The following is a 26,301-nucleotide window of genomic DNA, read 5'->3' as shown; positions in this document are numbered from 1 at the left end:
TTTCCATGTACATGATCAACATTCATTGCCAGACGGACAGAATGGTATAAGGCACATTAAGCACGTTCACAGCACACAGTGCAGTTGAATACGTAGCTGTTGGTGTTTTACACACGTGTTCATAATGTAAACAATTAAAAGTCCCTCATTAAATCAAGAACAAATGAATCATCCATCCATCTTCTGTCACAGGGGGCGCTGTGACAATCTCAGATGACATCGAGCGATAGGCGGGGTACACCCTAGACAGATTGCCAATCCATCACAGGGACACATAGAGACAAACAACCATTCACTCTCACACCTATTAGAGTGTCCAATTCACCTAATCCCCAAATCTGCATGTTTTTGGATTTTGGGAGGAAAAACGGAAAAAAAGGAGAGCTCAGAGAAAACCCCCACACACACACGGGAGAACATGCAAACTCCATGCAGAAAGGCCCTTGTTCTAACCGGGTCACAAACCCTGGTCTTCTTGCTGCACAAGTGAACCAAAGGAGACAAATGACTGATTGTTTGAATTTGCCTTTATTCAGAGATACAGGATGCTACTGTAGATTAGACACCAATACTTGAAAGTGCGGCACTTGATTGTTACAGACTGGGGGGCATGTGACACCGCTGCTACCAGTGCCGTTAAAAACATCCCTGGAAATACTGCAGCATCTGCAATATCTGGCAACAATTGACATCTGTATATTGCATTCTTTTTTTTTATCACATTAAATTTGTAACAATAAAGTTGTAAAAAAAGGGGAAGAGAGTCTCGTTAAACCATGCAACACCCAACAAACATTTACAGTTAGATCACAACAATTTCAAATGGTAGTTCAATGTTCATTATGTTCAACAATGATAATATCATATCCAAAGACTTGACACAATAATGATATAGTTTTCTTACTTTTGAGGGGGAAATAGATTCCTCCCTATACACGTCACTGTTCTCCATCTACCATCGTAAATGTTTAATTAAAAGATTCAAAGCATAATTTGAAATCCCATTTTTATGTCCTTGGTACAGGAGAGATGCTTAGAAAGGGCTAATTTAGTTTCCGCTGACTATGAGAACAGTATAAAATCCTACAGGACATGTACATGCATCTCTTTCTACAATATACACAGTTCAGTTACAGTCTTTCTCTGGGCTGCTCTTTGAGAAACCTCCACAAAGACTTGGAGAAAACTGGTGCTTGAAAGCAAAGTGAATAAAAATGGAAGTTCATGATTAAATGCATGTAATGTACAGAGGGAGAAGAGGTCAACCGAAAGTCTTTATTTTCTTTCCTAATAGTACTGTATATTAAAGGTGTTCAAAGACAGAATTTTATTGTCTATTGTGGCATTTTGTTGAAATGCTCTAAAACATTATTCTTTTTGTTGCATCAAAACTGTACACTGATGATGTAACTAATGTAAAAAGTGATTTTTTTTTTAATATGTTAATATCATGATATGAAAATAAGAAAAATATGACATATAATAAACTTAACCTCATCCTCTAATCAATCTTTAAATAGCATGGAAAACAAAACATATATAGGAACACAAAGAGTTAAAATATGTGATCTTATGTTCATGTACACATCTTTTATATTATTTTCCTCCTTATAATTTGTATAGTAACAGTTTGTGACACCACAAGCTCCAACTCCAGCATTTGAATAAAAATGCATTTTAATTGAATTAAGATGCTGAATTTAGTTTGGAGATTATCATTCTCTGAGCTTTTACCCCATTGTTTTGAAATAGACACACTGACATTTATACTGGGAAGCAGAAGTTTCATTCTTTCTTTAGGAGTGAGCTGCGGTACCTGGTCCTTTCCACTAGTTAGTCAGAACTGAAGAAGCCTCTTGGACGAGAGGTGAAACGTGTTCAACTCAACTCAAGCAAGTCCAGTCGCCCACAGCTAACTACTGAAGAAACTAGAAAGTAATTTCTATCACGCCTGAGTCTATATTTGACTGAGTTTTACCACCACCTGACTCCAACAACCCTGAAAAGCCTCCATGTTGCAGCCTCTGATACATCCAAACGGCAATGAGTCAGAAAAATCATCTATCATTGTTAGTTTTCAGATGTGTCTCCCTCTGACCCCCGTTCAACTCTGTACGAGTCAACGTCTCCTTTTCCAGAAACCCTGCTGAGCATCACAGTGAACTCAATCAGCTCTTTTGTCAAGTAAAGACTGTTTGACACAAGTGTGCGACACGCGGCAGTACATTGTACTAAAGCGAACCATATTGTCAAACTCCTGATGCTTCGTGCACACATCGAAATCTAAGTATTATTTTAAACGCAGAACAAAAGGTCACTGAGTCATTTGCATGAGTCAAAAGTCTCTTTTGAGTCTCAACATTATCATTAATAATAATAATAATAATAATAATAATAATAAAAATAATAAGAAGAATAATGATAATGGGTGTGTTTTGGTTGTAACATCACAGTGCGACAGTGCCACCAACCGCTTTTCTTAAACACACCTGCTCATTTTAAGACCAACACACACCCATGGGTGCTCATATGGGTGCAAGTGCTTTTGGAATGCAAGCAATGTGCAGACTGAATGGGAAAATCACTGTGTATGATACTAACAAAGACCCGTGCGTCACACTTGAGCAGGTGGAAAATGTGTCATTGTATGTAAGCACGTATGTATAGTACACTTCCCTTTGTGCCTGAGCTGACTTCCCATTAAGGCTGCAGTGCGTAACTTCCAGTGATTTCTTTTGTTGTTGTTGTTGTTGTTGTTGACATTATTCTTCTGCCTGTGGTCAGTTTTCTTAAACAGTAACAGCACATTACTGAAACTTCTTTGTGTTTTCAGTCAAGTTGCTGTTACCTCTGTCTGTCAGCATAGAACAGCTCACTTCCTGTGTGCAGCATGGAAATGTCCCGAAATAAACAAAGCAGATCTAAACAGCTATATTGAGAAGCACAGAGAGAGTCACATGGAGCTGATAACCCTACCCAGCATTGTTTGAGCTCATGTGACAAAGGTTTGAATGAATGTTCCTATTTAAAAGTTACGCACTACAGCTTTAGGTCCCCTGCTGTTGTGTTAATGTATGGCCGAATGACAGGATGAGGAGGAAGAGACTGATAGTAAATAAAAAGGCAGATTCCATCATGTGGAGAACTTATAGATGAAGATACAATGCAGGATAAAGGGGAGAGAAAGTGAGGATTCTGTCCTCTAAAAGTCCCAGCAGGTGACAGGTTTCAGGAGCGCCTCATGAGCAGACAAGGATTAAACCATATGGACGAGGAGAATGAGGGAAAAACAGGAGAAGCAGAGCCTCCTCTTTTGGCCTTTGTGACGGCTGCTCTCACAGGACAATGTAGAGGAGGGTTAAACAGGGGGAAGAAGACAGAAAGGCGAAGACTGGGAGTAAAAGAAGGAAAGAGAGTAGCATCACATCTCTTTCTCTCTTTCCTTTATTCGTTCCAGTCCTTCTTGATGTCCAGGCTCCACTCCCAGGCCAAATAGACATTCTTGTCGTCATCAGTGAGGCTGGACTTGATCTGATAGTTGCCGCGTAACATGATGCCCTTCGGTGCATCAATGCTCGGGCTCAAAAAGTCGTGCTCCTCTGCCCTCGGGCCATAACTTCCCACCATGAACGACACCTTGTCCACTGCAGGAGGACACAAGACAGACAATGATGGACACTCGTCAGCCTTACCATGTTCACCCATCTGTACTTTGATATTATAATATTTATTTTTACAGTTTCACAGAGACAGAGCAAATCTCCCATCAGTCTGTGAAATATTCTACAAATAACTAAGATTAGTGGTTAATCCAGTGAATCATCTTTACTTGTCTGGTGATTATATAATTAACCACTAACCATCTTCTCCAGTGATGTTGCTATACATTTTTTCAATTCAGAAACATGTTTTATTTGTATACGAGTAGCTATTGATAACTCTGTCACCAAAGATCACAATCATGACTGTGTCAGAAGTACAAGATCACACGTGGATCCTTGCAACAGTATTTATAGAAGCACAGATGGACGAATCACACATCGACTGGAACGGCCTCCTTCAATTACAGCAGCTAGTTCTACCGTCTTTATGTCTTATTTATTATTAATTCCTCCCAGGCTCAGTCCGTTAGGAACTACTTTTGGCTCCACGATATCTCATGAATATGGTATGAATTTATTATAGTGCTAAAAGTAAAATTTAAACATCTCTCCTCCTACTAAAATGCACTACTCATCTTTGGGAGCACCTGAGAGAGAGAAAGAGCGCTTGTATATTATGTGTAATGAGATCAGTGCACAGAAAAAAAGGAGTGGGAACATGCCGTATGGGACATCATATTACAAATGTTAATGTTTTTTAAAAAATCATTAGTCATGTTGACTTATATTAAGCAATCTGTCATAAGATACAGACTTATTTTATGATAGATAGATAGATAGATAGATAGATAGATAGATAGATAGATAGATAGATAGATAGATAGATAGATAGATAGATAGATAGAATCAGCGTAGGTGTGGTCTTGTATCTCTTCTTTACTGTTGGCATGTACTATAAGGTTGACTTACTGCCTCTTTCTTCTGTTTCCTGCACATACCTTAGTTATGTGCCCAAACTCCTGCTCTTGTCTCTCTGTATTTCCCTCCTTCAGATAAATTGCCTTCTGGCGAACGTTGACTGTAGTGAACTTACCTTTTATTCCTTTTCTGAAAACCACATGATGATACTTCAAGCCAGCAACGATGTCTCTGTTCACCTGCAGACACACACAAGCCTCAGACAAGTCAGATTGTGTTTCTGTGATGTTTTAGTGTTAAATCACTTTGTTCCCAACAATGTGTTGAACTTCACTGTGCACAGTAATATGTTGTAATGTTATTTCTTTATGTCTTAAGGATTTATGTACATTTTATACAAACCCAATAAAACAAATAAACCAAGTCTATTTACATTAAAAACATATAATATAAAGAAAACAAAGGAGACTTTCAATATTGATGATGTACGAAAACAAGACAACAGTGAAGATGTTTGTCCAGTAGGGGTCCTTGGATGCGCACACACACACACACAAACACACACTTTCGCTTCATAGACTTTTGCGTTCCCTAGCCCCTTACCATAACCATAACGTCACAACTAAGCATTGTTGTTATGTAACAAAGTACAAATACTTTGTTACAGTACTTAAGTACAAAATTCACACATCTGCACTTTACTTTGTTATTTATAATTCCAGCAACTTTTACTTTTACTCCACTACATTTCCTCTAACTATCTTTGTTACTCATTAATACCAAATAAAATCAGAAGAAGAATAATTGGTAATGGTCTGTATTTATAGATAGATGGGATTAAGTGTCTTGCTCAAGGACACACACAGACTAGCAGAGCCAGGAATTTAACCCACAACATTCCAGTTGAAAGACAACTCACCCTACCACTGAACCACCATGGCTTTTACTCAAGCAATATTATAAAAAGTGACTTCAACGTCTACCAAAGTCATTTTCTGTGAAGATATTTGTACTTTTACTCAAGTATCCCTTTTAGGTACTTATACAAAACTACAAGAATACAAGAATACTAAGTGCCTAAGCCTAACCTTTAACCTAACCTAAGTGCCTAAGCACTTGGGGAGCCAATCATGTACAGGTCACCAGTCCATCACAGGGACATATAGAGACAAACAAAGTTACCTAATCCACATATTACATGTTTTTGGGCAGTGGGAGAATCAATTCAATATAAAAGTAATGATTTTCTAATTTTAGTATTAAAAAAATTAAAAAGTTTAGTTGTTTACACTGAAGTAACTTCCTGACATTTACTGACAGGCCGTTCCTCCTGCATTGATCCTCACTGCTGCTCTTAATGAAACAGAATAGTCTCATTAAATATGATAATGGTCTCGATGATGTTGTGGTTTGATTATATCGTCAACTCTGTCGCTGGCTCAGCATGTTCATGTCTCCTCTTATGTCTCCTTACTTACAATAAAAAGCTGATCCCCTCTTTGTTGATTCACATCAGAACAAACGCACACAACAGTCCCTTCATGTAACCACGCACAATGATTCTTGATGTTATTAATAAAGTTCTGTGACTGCATCCATCTGTCTTACCTTGAAGTACAATTTTATTCTGTACTGCGCTCCCTCCTGTAAGGAGACACTCTTCTCCTTCAGAGCGTTCAGGTCGCCTGTGTACACACAAAAACAAAAACAATATAACATCACTCATGGTCAACGTGACATCATCTTTTACAGATGATGTCATGCACATGTGCACAGAACAGGACGATGACAACGTGGAACATGAGTCATTATACGATCACACTGCTGCTGACTTAGTCACACAGAGAAACATGGCTTTCAGCAGCTGCTGTAATAAAGTTCAATTTGTTGTTTTTTGTTGTTTTTTTAAAAAAAAAAGCAGATTGCAATATGATTACCAATAAAAAAAAAAAAACAAGTGCTTCTGGAGAAATTGGTCATATTCATCTTCAAATATTTGACTTGACATTTCAAGGACTTAGCAGTTTTTCTTCTCCAAAACATTGATTTAGTATTTTTATTTATTGCCTCTTCAAATACACAGGTTATAACAAGCAACCTCACGTCCAATTTATAAACTGAAATGGCAGAAAAATATACATTAAAATACACTTTGACACCACATGGGAAATTAAAAGGCAGCATTTGTAAATTGGGCTGTAAAGATTATTAAGTGATAATTATTCAATTACTTAATTTTGATAATCAATGAGTGTTTTTTTTTTAATTAAAACAAGTTTTCTGATTTGTCAGCTTCTGAAATGTGAATATTTTCTGGTTTCTTTGCTCCATTTAACAAAAAAACATTAAAAGTGAATCATTTTCATCATAATTTCCAGGTTTGACAAACACTAATCAACATTTTCCAACAGTTCCTGACATTTTACAGACCAAAATAATCGTCCGGAATCATCAGTTATGAAAATAACCATTAGTTGCAGCCTTATTGGTAAATGTAGAACATGTCAGTCAGGTTTAATGCAGTAACAGCTACGCTACATGTTTAATTAATGATGCACTATATGGTTAATGTCTCCCTCTCTCTCGCTCTCTCTCTTTCTCTCTTACACATATTTAAATTTGGAAGATTTTCCTCTCATGTTTTCAGCTAAATAAACACATTGATGTCAAACTTGAAGGTCTGGTGCCTCCAGTACAACTCTGACATACAAGTACATGAGGTGGTGAATTTGTGTCACTGATAAAAGCCTAGAATGGTTTCTTTGTACTATGAGAGTGCTGCTGCTGCTGCTGCTGCTGTCCTGTGGGAATGAACGGGTTCATATGGAGGAGAACAAGAAACAGGTTCTTTTTTAAAAGCACATGGCAATCAGAACCATATCCACCACCTAATCACTTTATATCTCAATTTAAAGTCCTGAGTGCTTTCTAATGGACACAGAGAAACAGATGAAGGAAACGATGAGGAAGAGATAGAGGGGATGGAGTGAATAAAAACAGTGAGGAGAGGAGGATGAAAGCGAGGGAGATGACGAGGGAAAAAAAGTAAGTGAACAATGGATTAAAATAGTATAGATAATAACAAGTGACACAAATGCACAGTTTGCCGTCAGTTAATTCATTCCTGTCGGTGTACTAATCCTAATCCACTTTCATTATTACATATTATACCTTATGGGAATTATTCATTGCTCCGTCTGTGTCTTGTTTCATCTGATCCACCTCTCTTCTACAAACCCTCACCACCCCTCCCTCCATTTTCTTTGAGGAGATGGAAAGGCTGCTCGCCTCTCCGGGGAGCGTCTGACTGAGAAAATAGGTCAGTGTGGTGAACCTTCTACCTGTTATACACACACACACACACACACACACACACACACACACACACAGTGCTTCACAAATGCACTAGACCACCACCCAATGTAAGGTTTATGCCACAGCTGCCCTAAATTAACAGCATTGGTAATTATCAAAATCATCTTTTATGTTTTTGTAATGGTTCATACACCAGTACGTAGAGGCTGCAGAATGATATTTTTAATGCTAAAATATAATAATATTTAGAATATATGTATATATATATATATATATATATATATATATATATATATATATATATATATATATATATATATATATATATATATATATATATGAACATATATGTATATATATATACACATATATGTATATATATATGTATATATATATACACATATATGTATATATATATGTATATATATATACATATATAGTTGCTGAGTAGTTTGGATTGTTTAGTGACAAATACACAAGAAATGAACACACCGACGAGTACACAATATTTCCTTTCTCACTTATAGCAGAGATGGTTAAAGCGGATGACGTCATTAAAAGGTATAATAGAACCGATTTAAGAAAGAAGTACAGCTATCTGTGGATTGGAAACCATTTTGTACATCATCCATCCATCCAATCTTCTATCGCTTTATCCTCCACATTTTTTTCTCATATCATATCTTTAAACTCAGCCATGAGAGCAAGAACAGATGTTATCCAGCGATGCAAACCTTCATCATTTCTATCTCCTCCGTGTTTTGCACATGGATAGTTTCATCCTGTGCCGCTCGAATAAAAAGAGACGGCAGAGCAAATTCCGACAAACATCCATTAACTCTCTATTTATTAACAAAGAGATCCTTTAAGAGGCCCCGCGTTGCCGACATAAATCTAGACGCACAGCATGGGATTGAGATAGAGATTGATAGAGATTAGTGACTGACATAGTGAGGGTTGTTTGGTGTGTTAATGCGTGTCAGTGAGTAAATGTGTAGCATTCTCAGCAAAAATAAAAAGCCCGGGAACACAACATTTCTGGCACTGGAGCAGAGAAAAGTCATCGTTAAGGACTCAGCACACTCTGTAACATGTTGTAACTTCCAAATAAGGTTGTCTAGGGTGTTATTATTTAACCCAGGCATTGATTTAGAAAATAATATGTGGAGAACGAGATCAAGTCTGGATATTGTGGCAATTTCAGAAGTGAAATAGGACAGAGGAGGTTTCCAGTGGTGCTGGACTCCAGTCGTAAAAGTACTATTGAAGTGAAACTGCCCCGCAAAGAAATAAAGCTTGACAGCACATGTTTTGCAGTAAAATGTTACAATCCTCTTGAAATTTGATGTGTAACATACCCTTTAACCCTAACTAGGTCACAGTTCTTGCATGGGTGGCCACATTGGGCAGTGAGTTTCTATCTCGGCTAGTCTTATTGCTGTATCCACCAGGAGACAAGAATCCATTAGTTGTTGTTTTTCTGCTGCCGGCTCAGTCCGATGAAAATCATTTTTCATGTTCCAGTGCATAAACATTCAGGTTATTGATCTAAACAAGAAGCAACAGTGGGAGCTGAAATGACTGTCAGTTCTTGTCGAGGATTAATACACAGCGAAAACAAGATGAAAGTCCACCAGGTCTGGAGCTTTCATTTAATGACACACACACACAGACGGTGGCGGTAAGAAGACTGGGACGTGCTGAACGACATCTAAAGTAGAAATTGAGTGTCCTACAAAATGACTAAACTGATTGAATTTCATCAAGATATTTGATGTCAATATTCTCTTTGATCAGTGGACAATTTATGATGAATCATCTGCACAGAGGGAGCATTGTCTGAGTGTCTGTGTGCTACAGGCAAAGATGTAAAATGAAAACAGGAAACAGCATGATTAGTACATGGAGTATTTTTTACAGAACAAATAAATAAGATGAGAATGCAAGAGGCAAAACAGAACAAGAGAGAAATGCAGCAGAAAGTGCAGACTGGCTTCAGTTTTGTGGTTTATGTTGTTATGGTGAATGTAATGTACAAGCAGTGGTGAGAGTGTTTGCTACAGGTCTGTTAGATACATACAGTTAATATGGCTGGGATTATGGCCAGATGAACGTTCTGCTTGCTGATATTAAATGACAGAAGTGGGGGACTCGAGTCATGTGACCTGAGGACTGGAGACTTACTTGACTAGCGTTGGTAACAGACTCATCTTGACTTAGACTCGACACTAATGACTTCAGACTCAACTTAGACTTTGATTGAGTAAAATGACTCATGACTTATGGAATATGTACATTCTCTCAAATATTGATGAGTTGTCGTTACAATTTTTTGTCTGCTTCTGCGGTATTGCGTCATTCTAAGCTAAACAGTAGCTAACGTCTCGCCAAATGTCAAAAGTTGGCTATGAAAAGTTTTTTTTAGCCTAATATTTGAAATGCATTTGCAAGTTGCTTGATTTAAAGCAGGGAACCGACTCGACTTGCTTGATTCCTGCAAGAATGACTTTGGACTTGCTTGAGACTTGAAGGTTAAGACTTGAGACTTGCATGTGTGTCACTTACTTCCATCTCTGTTAAACGATGACCACATTTTTTGATATCCATTGCCACAAACATAGTGACGTTTGATACCCAGGCCAATCCATGAAACGGTTTCATATGAGATGTTTTTGTCAGGCCTTATGCTCTTTTTTTAAGGACTTCATTTCAAAGCTTTTCAAGACTTTTCAAGACTTGCATATTCCCTGTTCAGACGTTCAACTTTTAAGCGTGAGTGTAATGGCAATAGAAAAACAACAGCTTCCCTATTTATATTGATCCCCTGTGAGCCATGCTGTTATCGTATTTCTTGACGACTTGATGTACGACACAGAAAATACATTATTCTGTATCCTAAACAATGAAGAGAATAACAGGGGACATAACAGTTGTCCATTGCCTGATGATGATGCTCCAAACTGCCTGGAATAAACCAAAAATCGTACTTAAAGCTCATGGATTTAAGACTCTCACCAGCTTATGTCGACAAAGATCCACAAGAGATCTTGAATGTGATTATCGTAATGTGTAAATGCTTATAAGTAAAAAAGAAATAAATGAATGCCTCAGCAGAAAAATAATGCAGTTTACAGTATAAGCTGTAACCAGACACTCTCTGCAGTTTTACATCCCAGAACAGGCCCAGGCAATAATATGCAGTGAGAAAGTCTCAGCAGTGAAAGCTCTCTTGGTGAAGCGTGCAGTAGAGTTTGCATCTTTTTTCATTGTTCACTTACACTGAGTGCAGAACAATCGGGTTAACTATGGGGTACATCTCACACTGTGTGTTTGCCTCATCTTCTCACACACACACACACACATTTAGAGCAGAAAATGCCTCATCATTTAGGGCACCATGCTGCCGTGGTAACAGCACATAGTGTATAAAGAGCTCTATAATGTTTTCAGCCAGTGATGGAAAGTCCATTTCGCGTCCAGTCTGGTGCCGGCTGGGCAACCTGACTGTAACAAGATCCAGCAGGAGGACCGATTAGTGCCCTGCTCCTTATTGTATAGATTTATGGAGGGGAATTGTCTTTTTTATTTTCTCTCACACAGCATAAAATGATTCTTGTGCATTCTGCAGCATAAAGTACGAAAATATTCCATAATTATTTGACACTTTTTGGAGTTTTTTTCCCCTAATACACTGGAGAATGTGTTAGACAATAACACTGTTATTCTCATCACCCTCCATTGCTGAAGAGCATTTACTTTAATGTGCAGAATGAAGTCTTAACAATATAATAATCAAATGCAAAGGTAAAGCTCCCAAAACATTTAGTAGCAATAGACTTATCAAAAGTAGCAAAATACATAGATTTAAATGCACACGCTGACATTGTGTATGTTTAAATCTTAAACTCAATTTGCTGCTATTATTCAGTAGTCTTAGATTATAAGATTATACATTTATGTATTTATATATCACGACAGAATTAGAATAACTGCACTACTTGTTCTGGTAGAATCTGGTAAAGTATAATTACAGTGTTACAATATATTTATAGAATTATCATGAACAAATTAAATGTTCAACATAAGTAATTTATATGAAGTTTTTTCTGCCTACTGATGTAAAAGAGTGCATTTTTATTAGAAAATATCCTCCTTCTTGTATGTTTTACTTGGAGGGTCAGTTTAGCTTGTTTACTAAATCACTTGAATGACACTGTAACACTGAAGCTCTCATTGAATTTATTCTTAAAAAACTGGCATTTAAATGAAGGCTTGCTTCAGAGAGAATGAACAAAAACATTTCATCTTAAATCTCTGTACATTCTTAACCCCGACATAACCCTGATGACAACACTATAACATCATCAGGGGGATTTTTTTTAATGATTCTATGACTCACGGTTGGAATATGTTAAAAACATTTCCATCATCAGCCTTTCATTTCCTCCATCTTTTAGAGCAGACACCACTTCTGAAGACGTACCGCCTCCCTAATTCACGTAATCACCCTTTACACAATGAAATGTGACCATCAAAGCCTTTTATTTATTTAGTCTTGTGTGAATGTATCAAGACAGAGTTTCATCTGTTCCTCAACTCTGTCCTTTGTGGGGATTCAACCTGATTATAAGGTAGAAAACCTGATTATTATGCACTGCAGACACACACACACACACACACACACACCTTCACTGCCTGGTGTGTTCGCCTGCACCCAGGGGAAAATGTCAATACTGCCCAGTAAGCAAACATTTAGCTGTCTCTCCTTTCTCAAGTGTGGACACACCCACTGCAGTCTTTCTGCACACCAGATGCAGCGTGCGTGCATGTGTGGTGGATGGTGGAGGAGGACGATGCCTTGCTCCGGAGCATGTCAGTCAAACCACATCCACACCCACACCCACTCTGTAAAGATGAAGCTGAACAAAGAATAAACTAGAGACCATGTCATCATGGTGCGATCACACCAGCTGATTCCTGATTGAAACCCATGAGTGAGACCATGTGAAAATTTCCTGCAATGATTGACACAATTGCAATTCACGATATCATCATTATTGTAAATCCTATGCTTAAATATTAGATTCTTAAATGTAAATGAGCACAAATACTAACATTGGTCAATATCTGTGCATATAACATCCATCCATCTTCTACCGCTTCATCCTCCACATGAGGGTCTCGATGATAAAGTAATATTATTAATGTTCCAAAAGCATCTTTCAAACATTACACACAAAAACCTCCATTTCCAAATTGTTTTACTTAATGTAATGTTACAAACACATACAGGCAGACAAATAACCACCAACCCAATCACTCATAAAGTGACGGAAGTGTGTCGTACCTGTCAGGTCCATGGTGACTGGTCCAGGAGCCTGGTCACATAACAGGCTCATCCTGGTCACACTGACGTTGGGTCCAGACAAGTCTGGAGAGGGAAAAAAACACTCAGATTTCACAAATGTATTGTTTTTCTATCTTCTTATTTTTTTAAATGAGTTGTTTCATCCATAAAAGAAGAAAATGGTATAAAATGCCAATTATTGACCCCCAAACTTCAAAACAATAACGTGCTTCAACATTGTTGTTTGGTCCACACGGTAATAGAGGAGCAAAGAAACAAGAAATGTTTTCACCTAAAATCCATTGCAGATTAATTTAGTAATCAATCAATAATTGATTAGTTGTTGCAGTTGATTCGTTCCAGCACAACTTGCCTCAGCTCGACTCTACCGAGTATCAGTCACGTTGTTTTCCATTACTAAAGAAACTCCTCAACGTGGGCGGAGTCGTCAAAGCAGTTCTTTTTGGTGTACTGAATCATTAGAATCAGTTCATTTGCTCGTTTTCTTTTCTTTCTTTCTTTGATCCTCAGCAGAGAAGGTGCTAAAAGAGAACTGTATCGTGGAATAGGGCCATAAGGCAGCTAAAATAAAAAAAAAAACCTTTATCTTAAAATGACACTTAGATAATGATAGTTCGTTTATTTAATTTCTGCTCATAAAGCCTCCTCGATCTAACATATTGAACCTTTAAAAATGCTTAACATACAAATTGCAGCTGAGGTAGGTGTGAATGGTGCTCATTTCACAGGTATTTGGTCATAAATCAAAGTATCAGGTGGATGCACTGGATGAAATATCTGAATCATCATGAGCTCATCCTGATACAGTAGGTGTAAGAGATTGATGAGTTATGGCAGTCTGGATCTAAACTACTGGCACAGTCTCTGGTATCAGGAGTCCAGATGTACAAAATAAAAGATTAATGGCTTCGACTGATTAATTTAAAGCACCTCCTCTTTGCTTTTCTAACGGCTTTTCTCATTTCGTTCCATGTTGAAGCTGTAAGTGAGGTGATGCTGAGCTACAGCAGCGGGAGCAGGAGCTTTTCTACTGCTATGAGGCTGTCATGGCCTGGCTGCGGGACTGAAGATGCTGAGGCAAGCAGGTGAGCTCCTGCATGTGTGTGTGTGTGTGTGTCACAAGTTGATGACTCTAAAAGAAGCGTGCACCAAGTGACTCTATTGAGTGGGTGGTGTTATTAGAGCTGCAGTAACACTGGGTACTTGTGTGAATCCACCAGTTCTTCCGTCAGGTGATCAATAACCACCACCTCCTCCCCCCCAACACACACACACACACACACACACATACCTGCTGTGACTGGTCCCCTCCCCAGCAGGGTCTGTTTGTACTTGACCAGACTCTCATCATCTTTGTCCAGCTCCTGAATTTCCAGTAAAGACTTCTGGGCTGGAGGATTGTAGTTGAGGTTTCTCTCGTCCTCTTCCTCCTCAATGGGCGACTCCTTCTTGTCGGCCATCAGACCTTCCAAAAAAAAAGAAGAAAGAATATCATTTAATATGTGGTTAAAGGTTTACACGTCATGACAGATGATCTCAATCCCCTCGTTTCACTCACAACACTCATATTACATCAACACCTGGGGATGCAAAAAACAGGATTTTCAACCATTTAATCGACACTGACAATGTATTAATACAATATTTAATAACTTGGTGTCAGTGACACTTCTTTACTCCTCTGTGCATTGTGTATGCAGCTGAAATAAATGTACGACAACTACTAACACTAGTCTACCATTTAAAAACACGCTAACTCGTTTAGAGTTGGGCTTAAATTCAGAGACAGGACCTGAAAGACAGGTTCTCAACGTCTGGCAACATGTTTACACCTGTACTTTAATGCAGGAAAAGCACTAACAATCACCTAAACACTCATTTTAATGTCAGGTGTAAATGGGGTAATTGTTTTTGACCCCAGCGCTCATCACTTATTCCCCAGATCTCTCAGTAATGCCTCACAGACTCTAGAAACTACGACTCCTTAAATCACTCTCAGGCAAAAAACAAGCAAGCGAGTTCATCAACATCTCACAACTGAGCCAAACAACTCATTTAACATCAGTCAACTGATAAAAACAAGCGGGGAAGACGGAGTATAGCTTAAATACCACAACAACGGAAACAACCACAGTCCATAGTAACACATTTAATCATTTAAAGTAACTTACATTTTAGAGTTTCTGCTGCTTCAGATGCCATTTAACCTGTTTGTGGTTTCATCAAGTTTCAAAGGGGCGTGTTTAAAAAATGTTTAAGATGAAGCCTGTTCAAAATAATCACTTCCTGGTTTTCCAGGCAGCCCGGTAACCCTGACTGGATTTACAGGGTGAAACAGCATGTCAGCGACCATCCTGAATAATTAATATGCACAATAGAGCTCAAGTAAATGAGAGAGGATTTTGGTGACATATTACATACTAATAATCTATGATTCATTTTCAATAAAGTTGTATTGGTGAGGATAATGCACTATGACCTCATATGACCTCATGTCACATAGCAGCAATGTAACGTTGAATACTTTTGACAGCATAAACAAAGCATGACTTATCCTAACCCTAATCTAACCACAATTCAAATGTTAGCCCTATGCTTTACTATTTCCTCACAAATGAGGTTCTGCCTTATTAAGACCTGTTTTTGGTCACCATGACAAAAACTGGTCCTGACAAGGTTTGGGTTTATGCCAGAAAAGGTCCTTAAGAGGTAACAAATACAGGCACACACACACACACACCCCCCATACTACAGCTGTGTATTTACTGTGCCGTAACATCCTTTTCTAAAAGCCTCTGGTTCACACACACACACACACACACACAGAACACAAACACTCTCAAATTTAGTAACAAACATAAACAACAAGTGTATAACAGTGTACACAGTCACGGTGCATTAGTGTCTGTGAACATAAGTGTAAATCAAATGATGGCCTAATACAAGTCTCTCTCTACACACACACACACACACACACACACACACACACACGCATTCTTCTTCTGTGCTAAAAGCAGCACCCCACCCAGTCAGGGCTAACACACGACTGCCTTTGCCTGTCACCATGGCAACCCTTTCAACTCCCCTTACAGTGACATCACCTCTGTTCTGGATCTGTTTAATATGAATGGATATACACAGTGGGGCATTTAATTTTCACTTGCAATAAGAGAGAGCCGGGATACAGGAGACATCACACATATCACTGATTACTGTGATCCACCTCAAAATCCTCCCAAGATTCATGAAACCGAGATTCACGTCAGGCTTTACGTCACATCACAAAATCATAAAAAACATAAAGAAAGCATTTTTTTTTAACCCACTGCACCTTATGTATATCATGTGTTTGTGTTACTGCCTTTGTTCTGACTGAGTGACAAACCCCGGGTCTTCGGTCCTAACCACTACACATCAACGGTGTGGCCCTATGTTTAATTTCTGTTAAATGAAAATAACACACTGGACCTTTAATGGTGATAAAATAAAAATGTGGAGACCAGTGCAGACGTGTGATATTGATGCCAGTGTCTGGCAGGTCATGAATCTGAATGGATCGTCGTTACATATCGAATACCCCAAGGTTCAATTCTTGGATCTCTATTACTCAACCTGTACAGACTCCAGATCAATAAACATAAAAGACCAAAACATTGGTGTCTTAAGAGGCTCACATTTCTGAATCAGCTGTCACATCATCGCAATTAAAAAAACAAAAAACAAAAAGTCTAGTCCTGTCCAGACCGGATTTAAACTCACTCATTCATGCTTATGTATGGATGATGTATGAACTTGCCTCAGCAGATGTGCTTCAAACTTGACTTTAACTGTCCAAACCTATTTAAATCCATGCATTATAGCAGTTTAGTTTAGTAATATTTATGCCGTTCATGCTGGTTTAAGCTCGTTCACGGAGAGAATGTAAAATATGTTCAGTCATGTAGAGGAAGTTGAGGATCTTATATATTTCAGGTTGATACTTAAAGTGCATGGATCTTCAAAACAGTTTTCAAGCAGAGAACAGCAGCAAATGTCAGATTTGTCACATCAACATGAAGGTCTGTTTCCAATCGCTCTCTCTCTTAACACAGAAACATTTAACTTTGTAGAATGTCAAATATGGATGGCACATGACTTCATAAATTATTCACCATACCATATTTACATATCAAACTCTGCACTTCACCCCGGCACAAGCGTATGCATCGAGCAGCTTTCACACATTACTAAGCAGCTATTAAATCTGGATTCCTCTTGTCTTTGATCACCAGACTGCTGACCCGTCACTGTAACATCATCAATTAACAGTTATCTTAAAAGGCAGAGTCAGTATCTTGTCCAACAGATGAAGTGTAACAGTGATCCACTAACATTGAAACTGCTCTGGTTGGTGACTAATTATTTTCTTACTGCTCAGAAAAAGCAGTAAACATTGTTCTCTCTTTGTAATATTTGTTAGTTTAAGATTGTGTCACTGTGCGGGTACTTGCAGCTGCCGGCCTGCCAGCAGGTGGCACTACGCCCTTCATGTTTTCATGCGCTGATGTTTTCTGGCCGAGTCTCTAGTCAAATTGAAAATGGCAGACTTCCTGTTGGGTCACGTTCTTGTTCAGGGTCCATCGCATGTGACACGTATGAAGTTTCGAGCCGATCGGTCAATGTGTGGCAAAGTTACAGGACACTTCTGGTTTCAAAAAAATCCCGATGGTTGCAATTTTGTACTCAAGTACAGTAATGAAGTATTTGTACTTCTTTACATTACAACACTGGTTGAGGTCATGGTCCCAATTGAGTTTATTCTTCGTCTTGGGCTGTAATGTGTTTCCACCAAGTTTCATGAAATTTGGTACAACTTAGTTTCAGTTGAGTCTACCAGGTTTCGCCTTAGGGGGCACTACTGAGCCAAATTGTAATACCACTGTTTCCACTCATTTCCCTTATTTTATAAGAATAATTTTGCACCAGTTCTGTATAGTGTGCCAATGTTTGTTCGTTTCCACCAACTTTTAGTATCTTAAAAATGTGATTGTGGCCAGGTCCTCTTATCACTGTGTGAGCGCTCGGGCCCTAATTACATCTTAACACGCATATTTTCTGCCAGTAAGTGCAAGTGCATGAGTGTGTCTGTTCATGTGCGTGTGTGTGTGTGTGTTTCTGCCTCCATCTGTGATGTGATATTAACTGGTGGTGGATTTTCTTTGATGACCATAAAACTGCCTCATTACCACAGCAGATCTTCTCTGTCATTAGACACACGCCTGCTTTAAACTGTGCTTTAAAAGTGTAAATCTGCACTGAGGCATTAACAACTTTAATGGTCCTTTTTGCAACATATTTCAAAAATGCAATTATTATGTCCGTGCCAGGATGTGCATTAAAGTATAGACCTATAGAACGTGTGTTATGGTGCATGAATCCAAAACGCTGTAAAGGTCCAGCTGGTGACATTTACTGTGGGAGGGTTTATTGGCACAAATTTAATATACCACCCATAATAATGTTTGTATATGTGTATAATTGCTTTGAAATTAAAATCATTAGGTTTTGTAGCCTTAGAATAACACCTTTAAATTCACTTTAGGCACGAGCCTTGCTTTACAGAGGCTACCATCTTGTGCTGCCATGTTTCTACAGCAACCACTGACAAACCAACCAGAATGAAACGTTGCCTTTGGTTTAAACAACGCTGAAAGAACCCATACTAAATCCTCTATAGTATGTGAAGGCTACATCATTCCCTGATGTGAATGGGAGAGTAGGGGGTGAGTGCACGAGTCCTGCCATGTCAATAATTCCTACACACAGGGCATGTGGCTAAAGGAAACCGGAGAACCTGGATAAAACCCACACACACACGCACGCACACACACACACACACAGGGAGAACATGCAAACTCCATGCAGAAAGGCCTTTGGTCCAACTGGGTCACAAACCCCAGTCTTCTTGCTGTAAAGCCTCGAGTGCTAACCACTACACCAACCGTGTGGCCTCACACAAAACGCGTAACAAGTATTTAAAAAAAGTATTATTTAATAATATTTATTATTTATGTGGGTTTAGAGGCCTCACTATGGAAGAATATTATGGTCACATGTAAAAAACATAATACATTCTGAGATTATTGTCATAAAGTCGGAATTCTGAGAATAGAATTTGAAATCTTCCTCCGAATTCCAATTTTTTTCCCTCAGAATTCTGAGAAATCATGCCATCACCCTTTTTTTCCCCTCTTTCTTAAAAATAATTGTATACATGTGGCCGTAATACTGCAATACAGCTGTACAACATTTTGATTCACTTATCTTGATGCAAAATGATTTCTCTTAAATGATTAATTACTATTTTAGAGAGCATCAGACGTTCACCTATCATCTGCTGAGATTTGTACCCCATTAGCAAACCAAACAGTGTGTGGATCTGCAGTCAGTATGCATGCACCTGAACTGTGTGTGCAACCACAGTGTTCATCTGCTTAGATTTACAGCTAAACCAACAGGTTCAGTGAAAATCAACACAACAGTCTGTTTGGCAGAAGAACTGTGGCTTCAGTGCAGGAAGTATAAGAGGGATATGATACACACACACACACACACACACAAGCACAAACACACGGTTCTTTGTCGACACCTGTCTTCACACACACACACGTCTGTACCTACATAGAAAAACACTAAATTGATGGTGAGCGTTCTTTCTGAGTTAGATGAGACAAAATTGATCCCACTCTCACATCATGCAGCAAACATGAGGCTCCAGCTAGCAGTCAGTTTGCTTAGCTAAAACTCAACTTGCCACAGTCTCTGCTGTTACCTGGCAACTGCTCAGGGCCAAGAAATATCCCCATGAAATTACATTTTCACACAAACAAATGAGATATGGCGTGCGGCCGGTTAGTGGATTTTGTTGTCCCCTATGACAGAGTCTGTTTTCAGTCTTTATGCTGAGATAAGCAAAGCATTTACTGGCTACAGCATATTTTGGTTTAAGATCTGATCTTATCCTACACAAAAAAGGAAATAAGCAATTTTCCCCAAATCATTGTTGTACTATTCCTTTTATGGCATATTTCAATTTTTGTACACAATATTATCATGTCATGATTCAATTATTCATTGATGTTGATGAAATGGTAAATGGTCTGTATTTATATAGCACTTTTGTGGTCTTGGTGACCGCTCACTGCTGCTTTACACTCACACACTCACACCCGTTCATTCACACTTTCATCCAGAGCATTTCCGGGCACCACCATAGCCAGTGAAACGCCGCTGGAAGAGCCGCGAAGAGCAATTTGGTGTAGAATGTTTTGCCGAGGACACACTGGCATGTTACTTTGTGGGAAACTAATTTACCAATACCACGATGACAAACCATACTTCCAGTACAGCAATTATAATTGTATGTGTACTAAAAAAAAACATCATCACATCATCATAACTGTGGATATTTCTTTTGCTGATCTGTAAATTGGGATTGTTAGTACGTATTAGGGCCAAACTGAAAAGAAAAAAATATTTAATCTTTCGAGAATAAACTCCCAATATTAAAAAAGTCGTCACGTTACAAGAAGTCATAAATTCCGAGAATAAAGTAATATGAGAATTAAGTCGTAATATTATGAGAAGTCGTAAATTACGAGAATTAAGTTGTAATATGAGAATTAAGTCATAATATTACAAGAATAAAGTCGTAATATTATGAGGAAAAAAGTAGTAATATTACGACAAAAAAGTCATTATCAATCAAGCAAAGACCAGCTGCAACCTACGACAAGATGAGAAATGCGGAGCATTTTGTGAAGTTATATTTTAGTTAAGGCTTCACAAATAAGGAAAAACGTAATCTTTTGTCACATCCGCAGTTTGTTTCGGAGAAAGAAAAAATCACACAAACCTGGAGGAAAACATCTCTTTAGTGGACTGGAGGAGGAAATAGCTCGTCAATTTTAAAATGAAATGAAATAATGATACAAAATCATGTAATATTACGACTTTATTCTCGAAAGACTCGATACTTTTAATTGTTGTTTGGCCTCTACGCTGTCGTATGTCGGGGAGTTGTTCTCTACCCAGAGGATTTAACGTTACAGTGAGGCTACCTGCAAACGGTGAATTTGGACAAAACAAATAACCTTCATTTCATGGAATTGTTCTATTAATTTCACTAACTTAATCAAAAACAGCTTTTTGCTTCCTCATCACCACTTCATGTCTACCTCCTCATTTGCTAACCCAGAAACCCACTTCTGTGTCACTACATGTTTACATGTGTGGGAAAGAGAGATAGTGAGATTTAAGCGTTGATTTGCACATTTTTATCGTCCTGCTGTCACTGCCGTGTGCTTTAATCCTATAACAAGACCTGTGGGACAGTGAAACACACATGCATGTGCATATTTGTGAAGTTCTGTGAAGCCAAAGCTTTTATACAAAGGTAAAGGCAGCAAATGAAGGGCCGTAACGACCGCTTACACCTCATTCTTCCATGTTTGCTGCCAACGTGTCACCTCTTGTGGCACAATGTGACCACAATCACTGTGTCACCTGCAGAAATCCCATCATTACTGGAGACTCTCTGTACACTTTCCCACCCAACAAGTTGTTATAACCTTATTATTTCTGATTCCTCACAGAGGAAAGGCTCAGGACGACACTGCAGCCTCTGCACACGGACAGCATTCAAAATGCTCTGTGGGGCTGCTGCGTGATATGTGTGAAAAATCTGTTTTGAATCAGTTGACAGTGATAATGATCATGCTAGACGTCAGATAGGGGCTGCGATCAGTGACTGAGTGTGTGTCGCTGAACCAGAAGATCGATCGGCCCCTTCAATAAATGCAGATATGTTGTTGGGTATCCAGCCACTGTGCACATATAAAATAAATACTAATATGCAGAATAAAATTACTCAAAGAAAAAGAATCATGATAAATGACCCTTTTCCACCTATGGTCCCAGCTCAACTCCACGCAGTTTAGGTTGGTTTTCAATGACAAAATAGTACCTCCTCAACATGGGCGGAGTCATCACTGCACGGCTGCATGAAACTACCCGTGCAGATTGACCCACATTTTTAGGATTGTTAAGTCCTTTTAAACTGATCTATAGTTTGGTATTGTTCGGCTTGATTCTTGTGTCGGACATTTGCTCACGCTTCTTCCGTCACACATAGAAACCTTGCCAGGGCAGGTACTAAAAATAGCACCAGGTACTATCGCTAGTGGAAACGCATAACCGCGTCGTGCCGTGTCGAGTAGAGCTAGTGGAAACACCTCAAAAGTTGAAGAAATCAGTTAAAAGTTTGGGTTAATAACATCAGTTAATAAAATCAATAACAAAAGACCTAGTCTGATGACATCAAGAAGCAACATGGGATCATGGGAATCATGGGAAATGTTGTGTCGTTTGGTTCCCCTGTGTGTTTGCTCTTTACAGGGAGAACTTTGATGGCCAACAACAAGGAGTAGTCATGATCCATACACACAGTAAAGTGAAAACACACTGGCTAACAAGTCGTACTGAATATTTGCTTCCTCACGCTGATGTTTCATAGACGGTTTGCCGCAGAAATGTCCTAACAGACATGTAAAAACAGATAAGTCATTAAAAGACTATCCTTGAATAGAATATGATGTTTTTGGTCGTTTCAATATTTCAGTGCACAACATATTACACACTGTATATATACAATTGTGAATTTAAATGACACTAAGGTTAAACAATTCAACATACTTATATCTGTATTACTGTACTACTCTTTGCACAATGCCTGAACCTTACATTGATTAATGGCCTTCATTATACACAAAAAGATCCTATAACCGTCTGATATCTGAAACAGTAAAAGGCCAGTGTTTCAGCAACAGTTGAAGGTGACACTGCTTCCCAGGGTACATTACAGTTTAGTGAGTAAGATCTGCCTCAGTCATAAACAGCAAGTGAGAAAATCATTGTGTTATAAATTGATTTTCAGTTTGCAACCAATAAATCTGCTGCAGATGTACGAGATAAATGAAAACAAATGAAAAAAATGATTGCAGAGAAATTTCACACATACACACACACACACACACTGCCATATGTCCTCAGGTGCTCCATCAGCCTGGTAGAGACAGCAGCTTGTCTAATTGACTGACTTGATGGGTTGTATTTGTCTGCTCAGCGTCACTTATCATCAGTGGAACAGAAAGAACGGAGGAGGAGGAGATGGAGGAGGAGGAGGTGGTGGAGGTGTGAGAGGCAGATACAGTCGTGTTCTTAAACACTTTCATTTGACAAACTTGACAAATGGCAGTCATGCTATTCAATCTGACAGTGGGAGAGGGGTCACAGGGAGGCAGGGGAACTAGATAAGGAGGAGGCAGGCAAATTCATGGGAGATGGAGAGAGAAGGTAAAGAGGGGGGAGAAAATACAGAGTAAAAAGAGGAGAGAAGAGAGCAACATGAGCCTGTTTGAACGCTTGCTGCTCGCCGCCTGTGCTGGTGCTCGCTGATTGACAGCTCATGAAGAGTGTTCTGCCACACGGGCCTCACCCACTCACCCGCTCTCTGCCTCACACACACACATTCAGGAACACAACATGCCGATCTCAACCTCTCTTTCTCTCTCTCCAACTCCTTTCACCATCCATTTCCGTTCTTCCTCCTCCTCTCTGTACATCTTCGAGTTCACCTCCTCAACCTCCGCTTTCTCCAAGCCTCCTCTCCTCCCTCTTTCTCTCCTTTGCTCACTGTTGTTGCATTTTTTTTCTTTTCTCGTCGCCTCCCATGATCCTATCAAATCTCTGCCCTCTTTTTATTTAATATTCAGTCCCAGTTGAGCGTTTTTGACCAGATTTGAGGAGTCATATTCACAGATACGACCTGCACAGATTCCATCCATCTTCCACCTCTCTATCCTCCACATGAGGGTCGCTGGTGCCAATCCCAGCTGACATAGGGTGAAAAGTGGGGTACAAACCACCACTCTCACACCTATGGTCAATTTACCTAATCCCCATATTGTATGTTTTTGGACTGTGGAAGGAAACTGGAGAACCCGGAGAAAACTGCAAACTCCATGCAGAAAGGCCCTTGTTCCGACCGGGTCGTGAACCTGTGTGGCCCGACCACCACAGATTCATACAAGAAAATAATGCAAGAGTATAAATGCAGAGGAGCGTTCGTTGGAAACAAAGGCATGTTGAACTTTGGGGATCTGGGACTGAAACACTGAAGTAATAAATGTGCAGCAGGAGCACCAACACAGAGATCTGGGTTTCATGACCTGCTTTGATCCTGAGAGGAGCGGAGCGGAGCGATTAATTCAACCTGCAGCTTGAAACTCATTGAGTTAATGCAATAGAATATTCATGCATTTCTTGGATCTCACATTTCACTTCCACTTTCAGGACACAGACACTCGTAGTGGATCTCTCGTTGTTACCGTCAGTGTGGTGCGACTTTGCAGATTTTCTCTTTTTGCTTCACTCTCTCGTTAGCGTTTTCTCCCCCCAACATCTCACAGAACACACACTCCTGTACACACACACACACACACACACACGTGAGGGGAAACCCCAGGACTGTTCCACCATCTGTAACTATTCAGCAATTATACTGCAGTGTAGTGCGCACACACACGCACACACAGACAAGTGCAGGAGGCAGGAGGGAGATGACTGGTCTTGAATCACATTACATAGCAAGAGACAAAAAAAGCAGTTTGTAGTAACAGTAGGCATCGGTGACATCTTTGAACTCCCACATACGCCGTGTCATCGCACACGCACACACACACACATGCATGTGCACACTCAGAAACACACACGTTTGCACAGCTTTTCTTTGTGGGACACAGCACTGACCTCCATTCTTTTGGAAAACTTAAACAAAGCCTTACCCCGAACCTTAACCATGACCAGTTCATGCCTAAACCTAACCTTAAATCTAAGCACAAAACTGAACCATTGCCTCGCAAATGAGGCTCTGCCTCATTGGGACCAGGTTTTAGTCTTAATTGGTCCTGACAAGATCAGTGTTCATATCAGAAAAATGTCCTAAAGAGGCAACAGATTCCGTAACACACACACTTGTCTCTCTCGACCTGTGAAGACATAAGGCAATCCCTTACTTTCACCTCAACCACCTCATATGCTTGTAATCTAACCCAAACCCCAAATCTTAATCTTCAAAAAGCCCTTTAAAGTTGTGAAGACCTGATAAAATCTCCTCACAACGAAGGGTTTGAAAATTTGTCCTCGCAGCCTAATAAAGACATACAAATACACACACACACTCGTGTCTGTGTGTATTTATATGAGTAGAAACCCAATTTCAAAAGCTAAAATTCAAACACACAAAGATGCACTTTAACACACACACACACACACTACAGCTTAGCATGTAATCAATAGCTATTGATCTGCCACCTTTGATGTGCCTTGCCAGTGCTTCATGTCAGGCATAAAAATGTCCACACCCACCAGGATGGAGACATATTTGGCACGCATGCACACACACACACAAATCCTGTACTTCAGTGTTAGTGAGGACACACATTGATATAATGTATCCTGTAACCCACACCCTAATCTCACTGTAAAACTCTAACCTTGATGCACTTTCACCACAACACCCTCACTTTATAAGGCCTAATGGTCCCCACAAAGATGGATGTACAAGAACACACGCGCACACACACACACATAAAAATGTCATATGACCTCACCTCTGTAGCACATAGTTAGCCACAGCAGCTCCAGTACCTGACCCCCAAACTCACACACATCCAGTCCCAGCATGGTGCCTCTCTGTGGGGCAGCACTCTGTGCGACAGCAGGCAGTCTGTGGACCACAGAACCAGGGAACCTCCACAGGTAGCAGCAGCAGCAGCAGCAGCGGCAGCAACAAAGTAGCAGAGCTGGGGTAATTGAAAGAGAGGAGCATCCACAAAAGTCTTGGGAGTGTGAAAGAAACGGGGTCAGGCAAGCATCTCCACCCCAGAGGCAGGAAAAAAATGTGGCTGGAAGGGTTGAGGGACAGAGGTGGAGAGACAGGGAGGGTATCCTTGGGTGTGGGTGTGGAGGTGATGTGTGTAATGTGTGAGAGCTAGTCTG

General features: G+C 39.5%; 1 protein-coding gene across 2 annotated transcripts; it reads right to left on the bottom strand.

Moving 5' to 3' along the window:
• Positions 1 to 509: 509 nt before the first annotated feature.
• On the bottom strand, positions 510 to 26,301 carry arhgdig (Rho GDP dissociation inhibitor (GDI) gamma). Of its 2 annotated transcripts, none has more exons than XM_044050587.1 (6): positions 25,914 to 26,301; positions 14,495 to 14,668; positions 13,183 to 13,266; positions 6,129 to 6,205; positions 4,696 to 4,759; positions 510 to 3,644 (listed from the first exon to the last, which is right to left on the bottom strand). In XM_044050587.1, the coding sequence occupies exons 1-6, from the start codon at positions 25,984 to 25,986 to the stop codon at positions 3,445 to 3,447; spliced, it is 672 nt and encodes a 223-aa protein (XP_043906522.1). In that variant the 5' UTR covers positions 25,987 to 26,301; the 3' UTR covers positions 510 to 3,444. The 2 variants fall into 2 exon arrangements, with proteins under 2 accessions (XP_043906522.1, XP_043906523.1); XM_044050588.1 differs by lacking the exon at positions 25,914 to 26,301 and adding an exon at positions 15,375 to 15,465.

Source organism: Solea senegalensis, linkage group LG19 (genome assembly GCF_019176455.1).
Source record: "Solea senegalensis isolate Sse05_10M linkage group LG19, IFAPA_SoseM_1, whole genome shotgun sequence".
Classification (NCBI taxonomy): domain Eukaryota; kingdom Metazoa; phylum Chordata; class Actinopteri; order Pleuronectiformes; family Soleidae; genus Solea; species Solea senegalensis.
The sequence above is the reverse complement of the archived record's forward strand: the minus strand, read 5'-3'. Positions and strand labels throughout refer to the sequence as shown.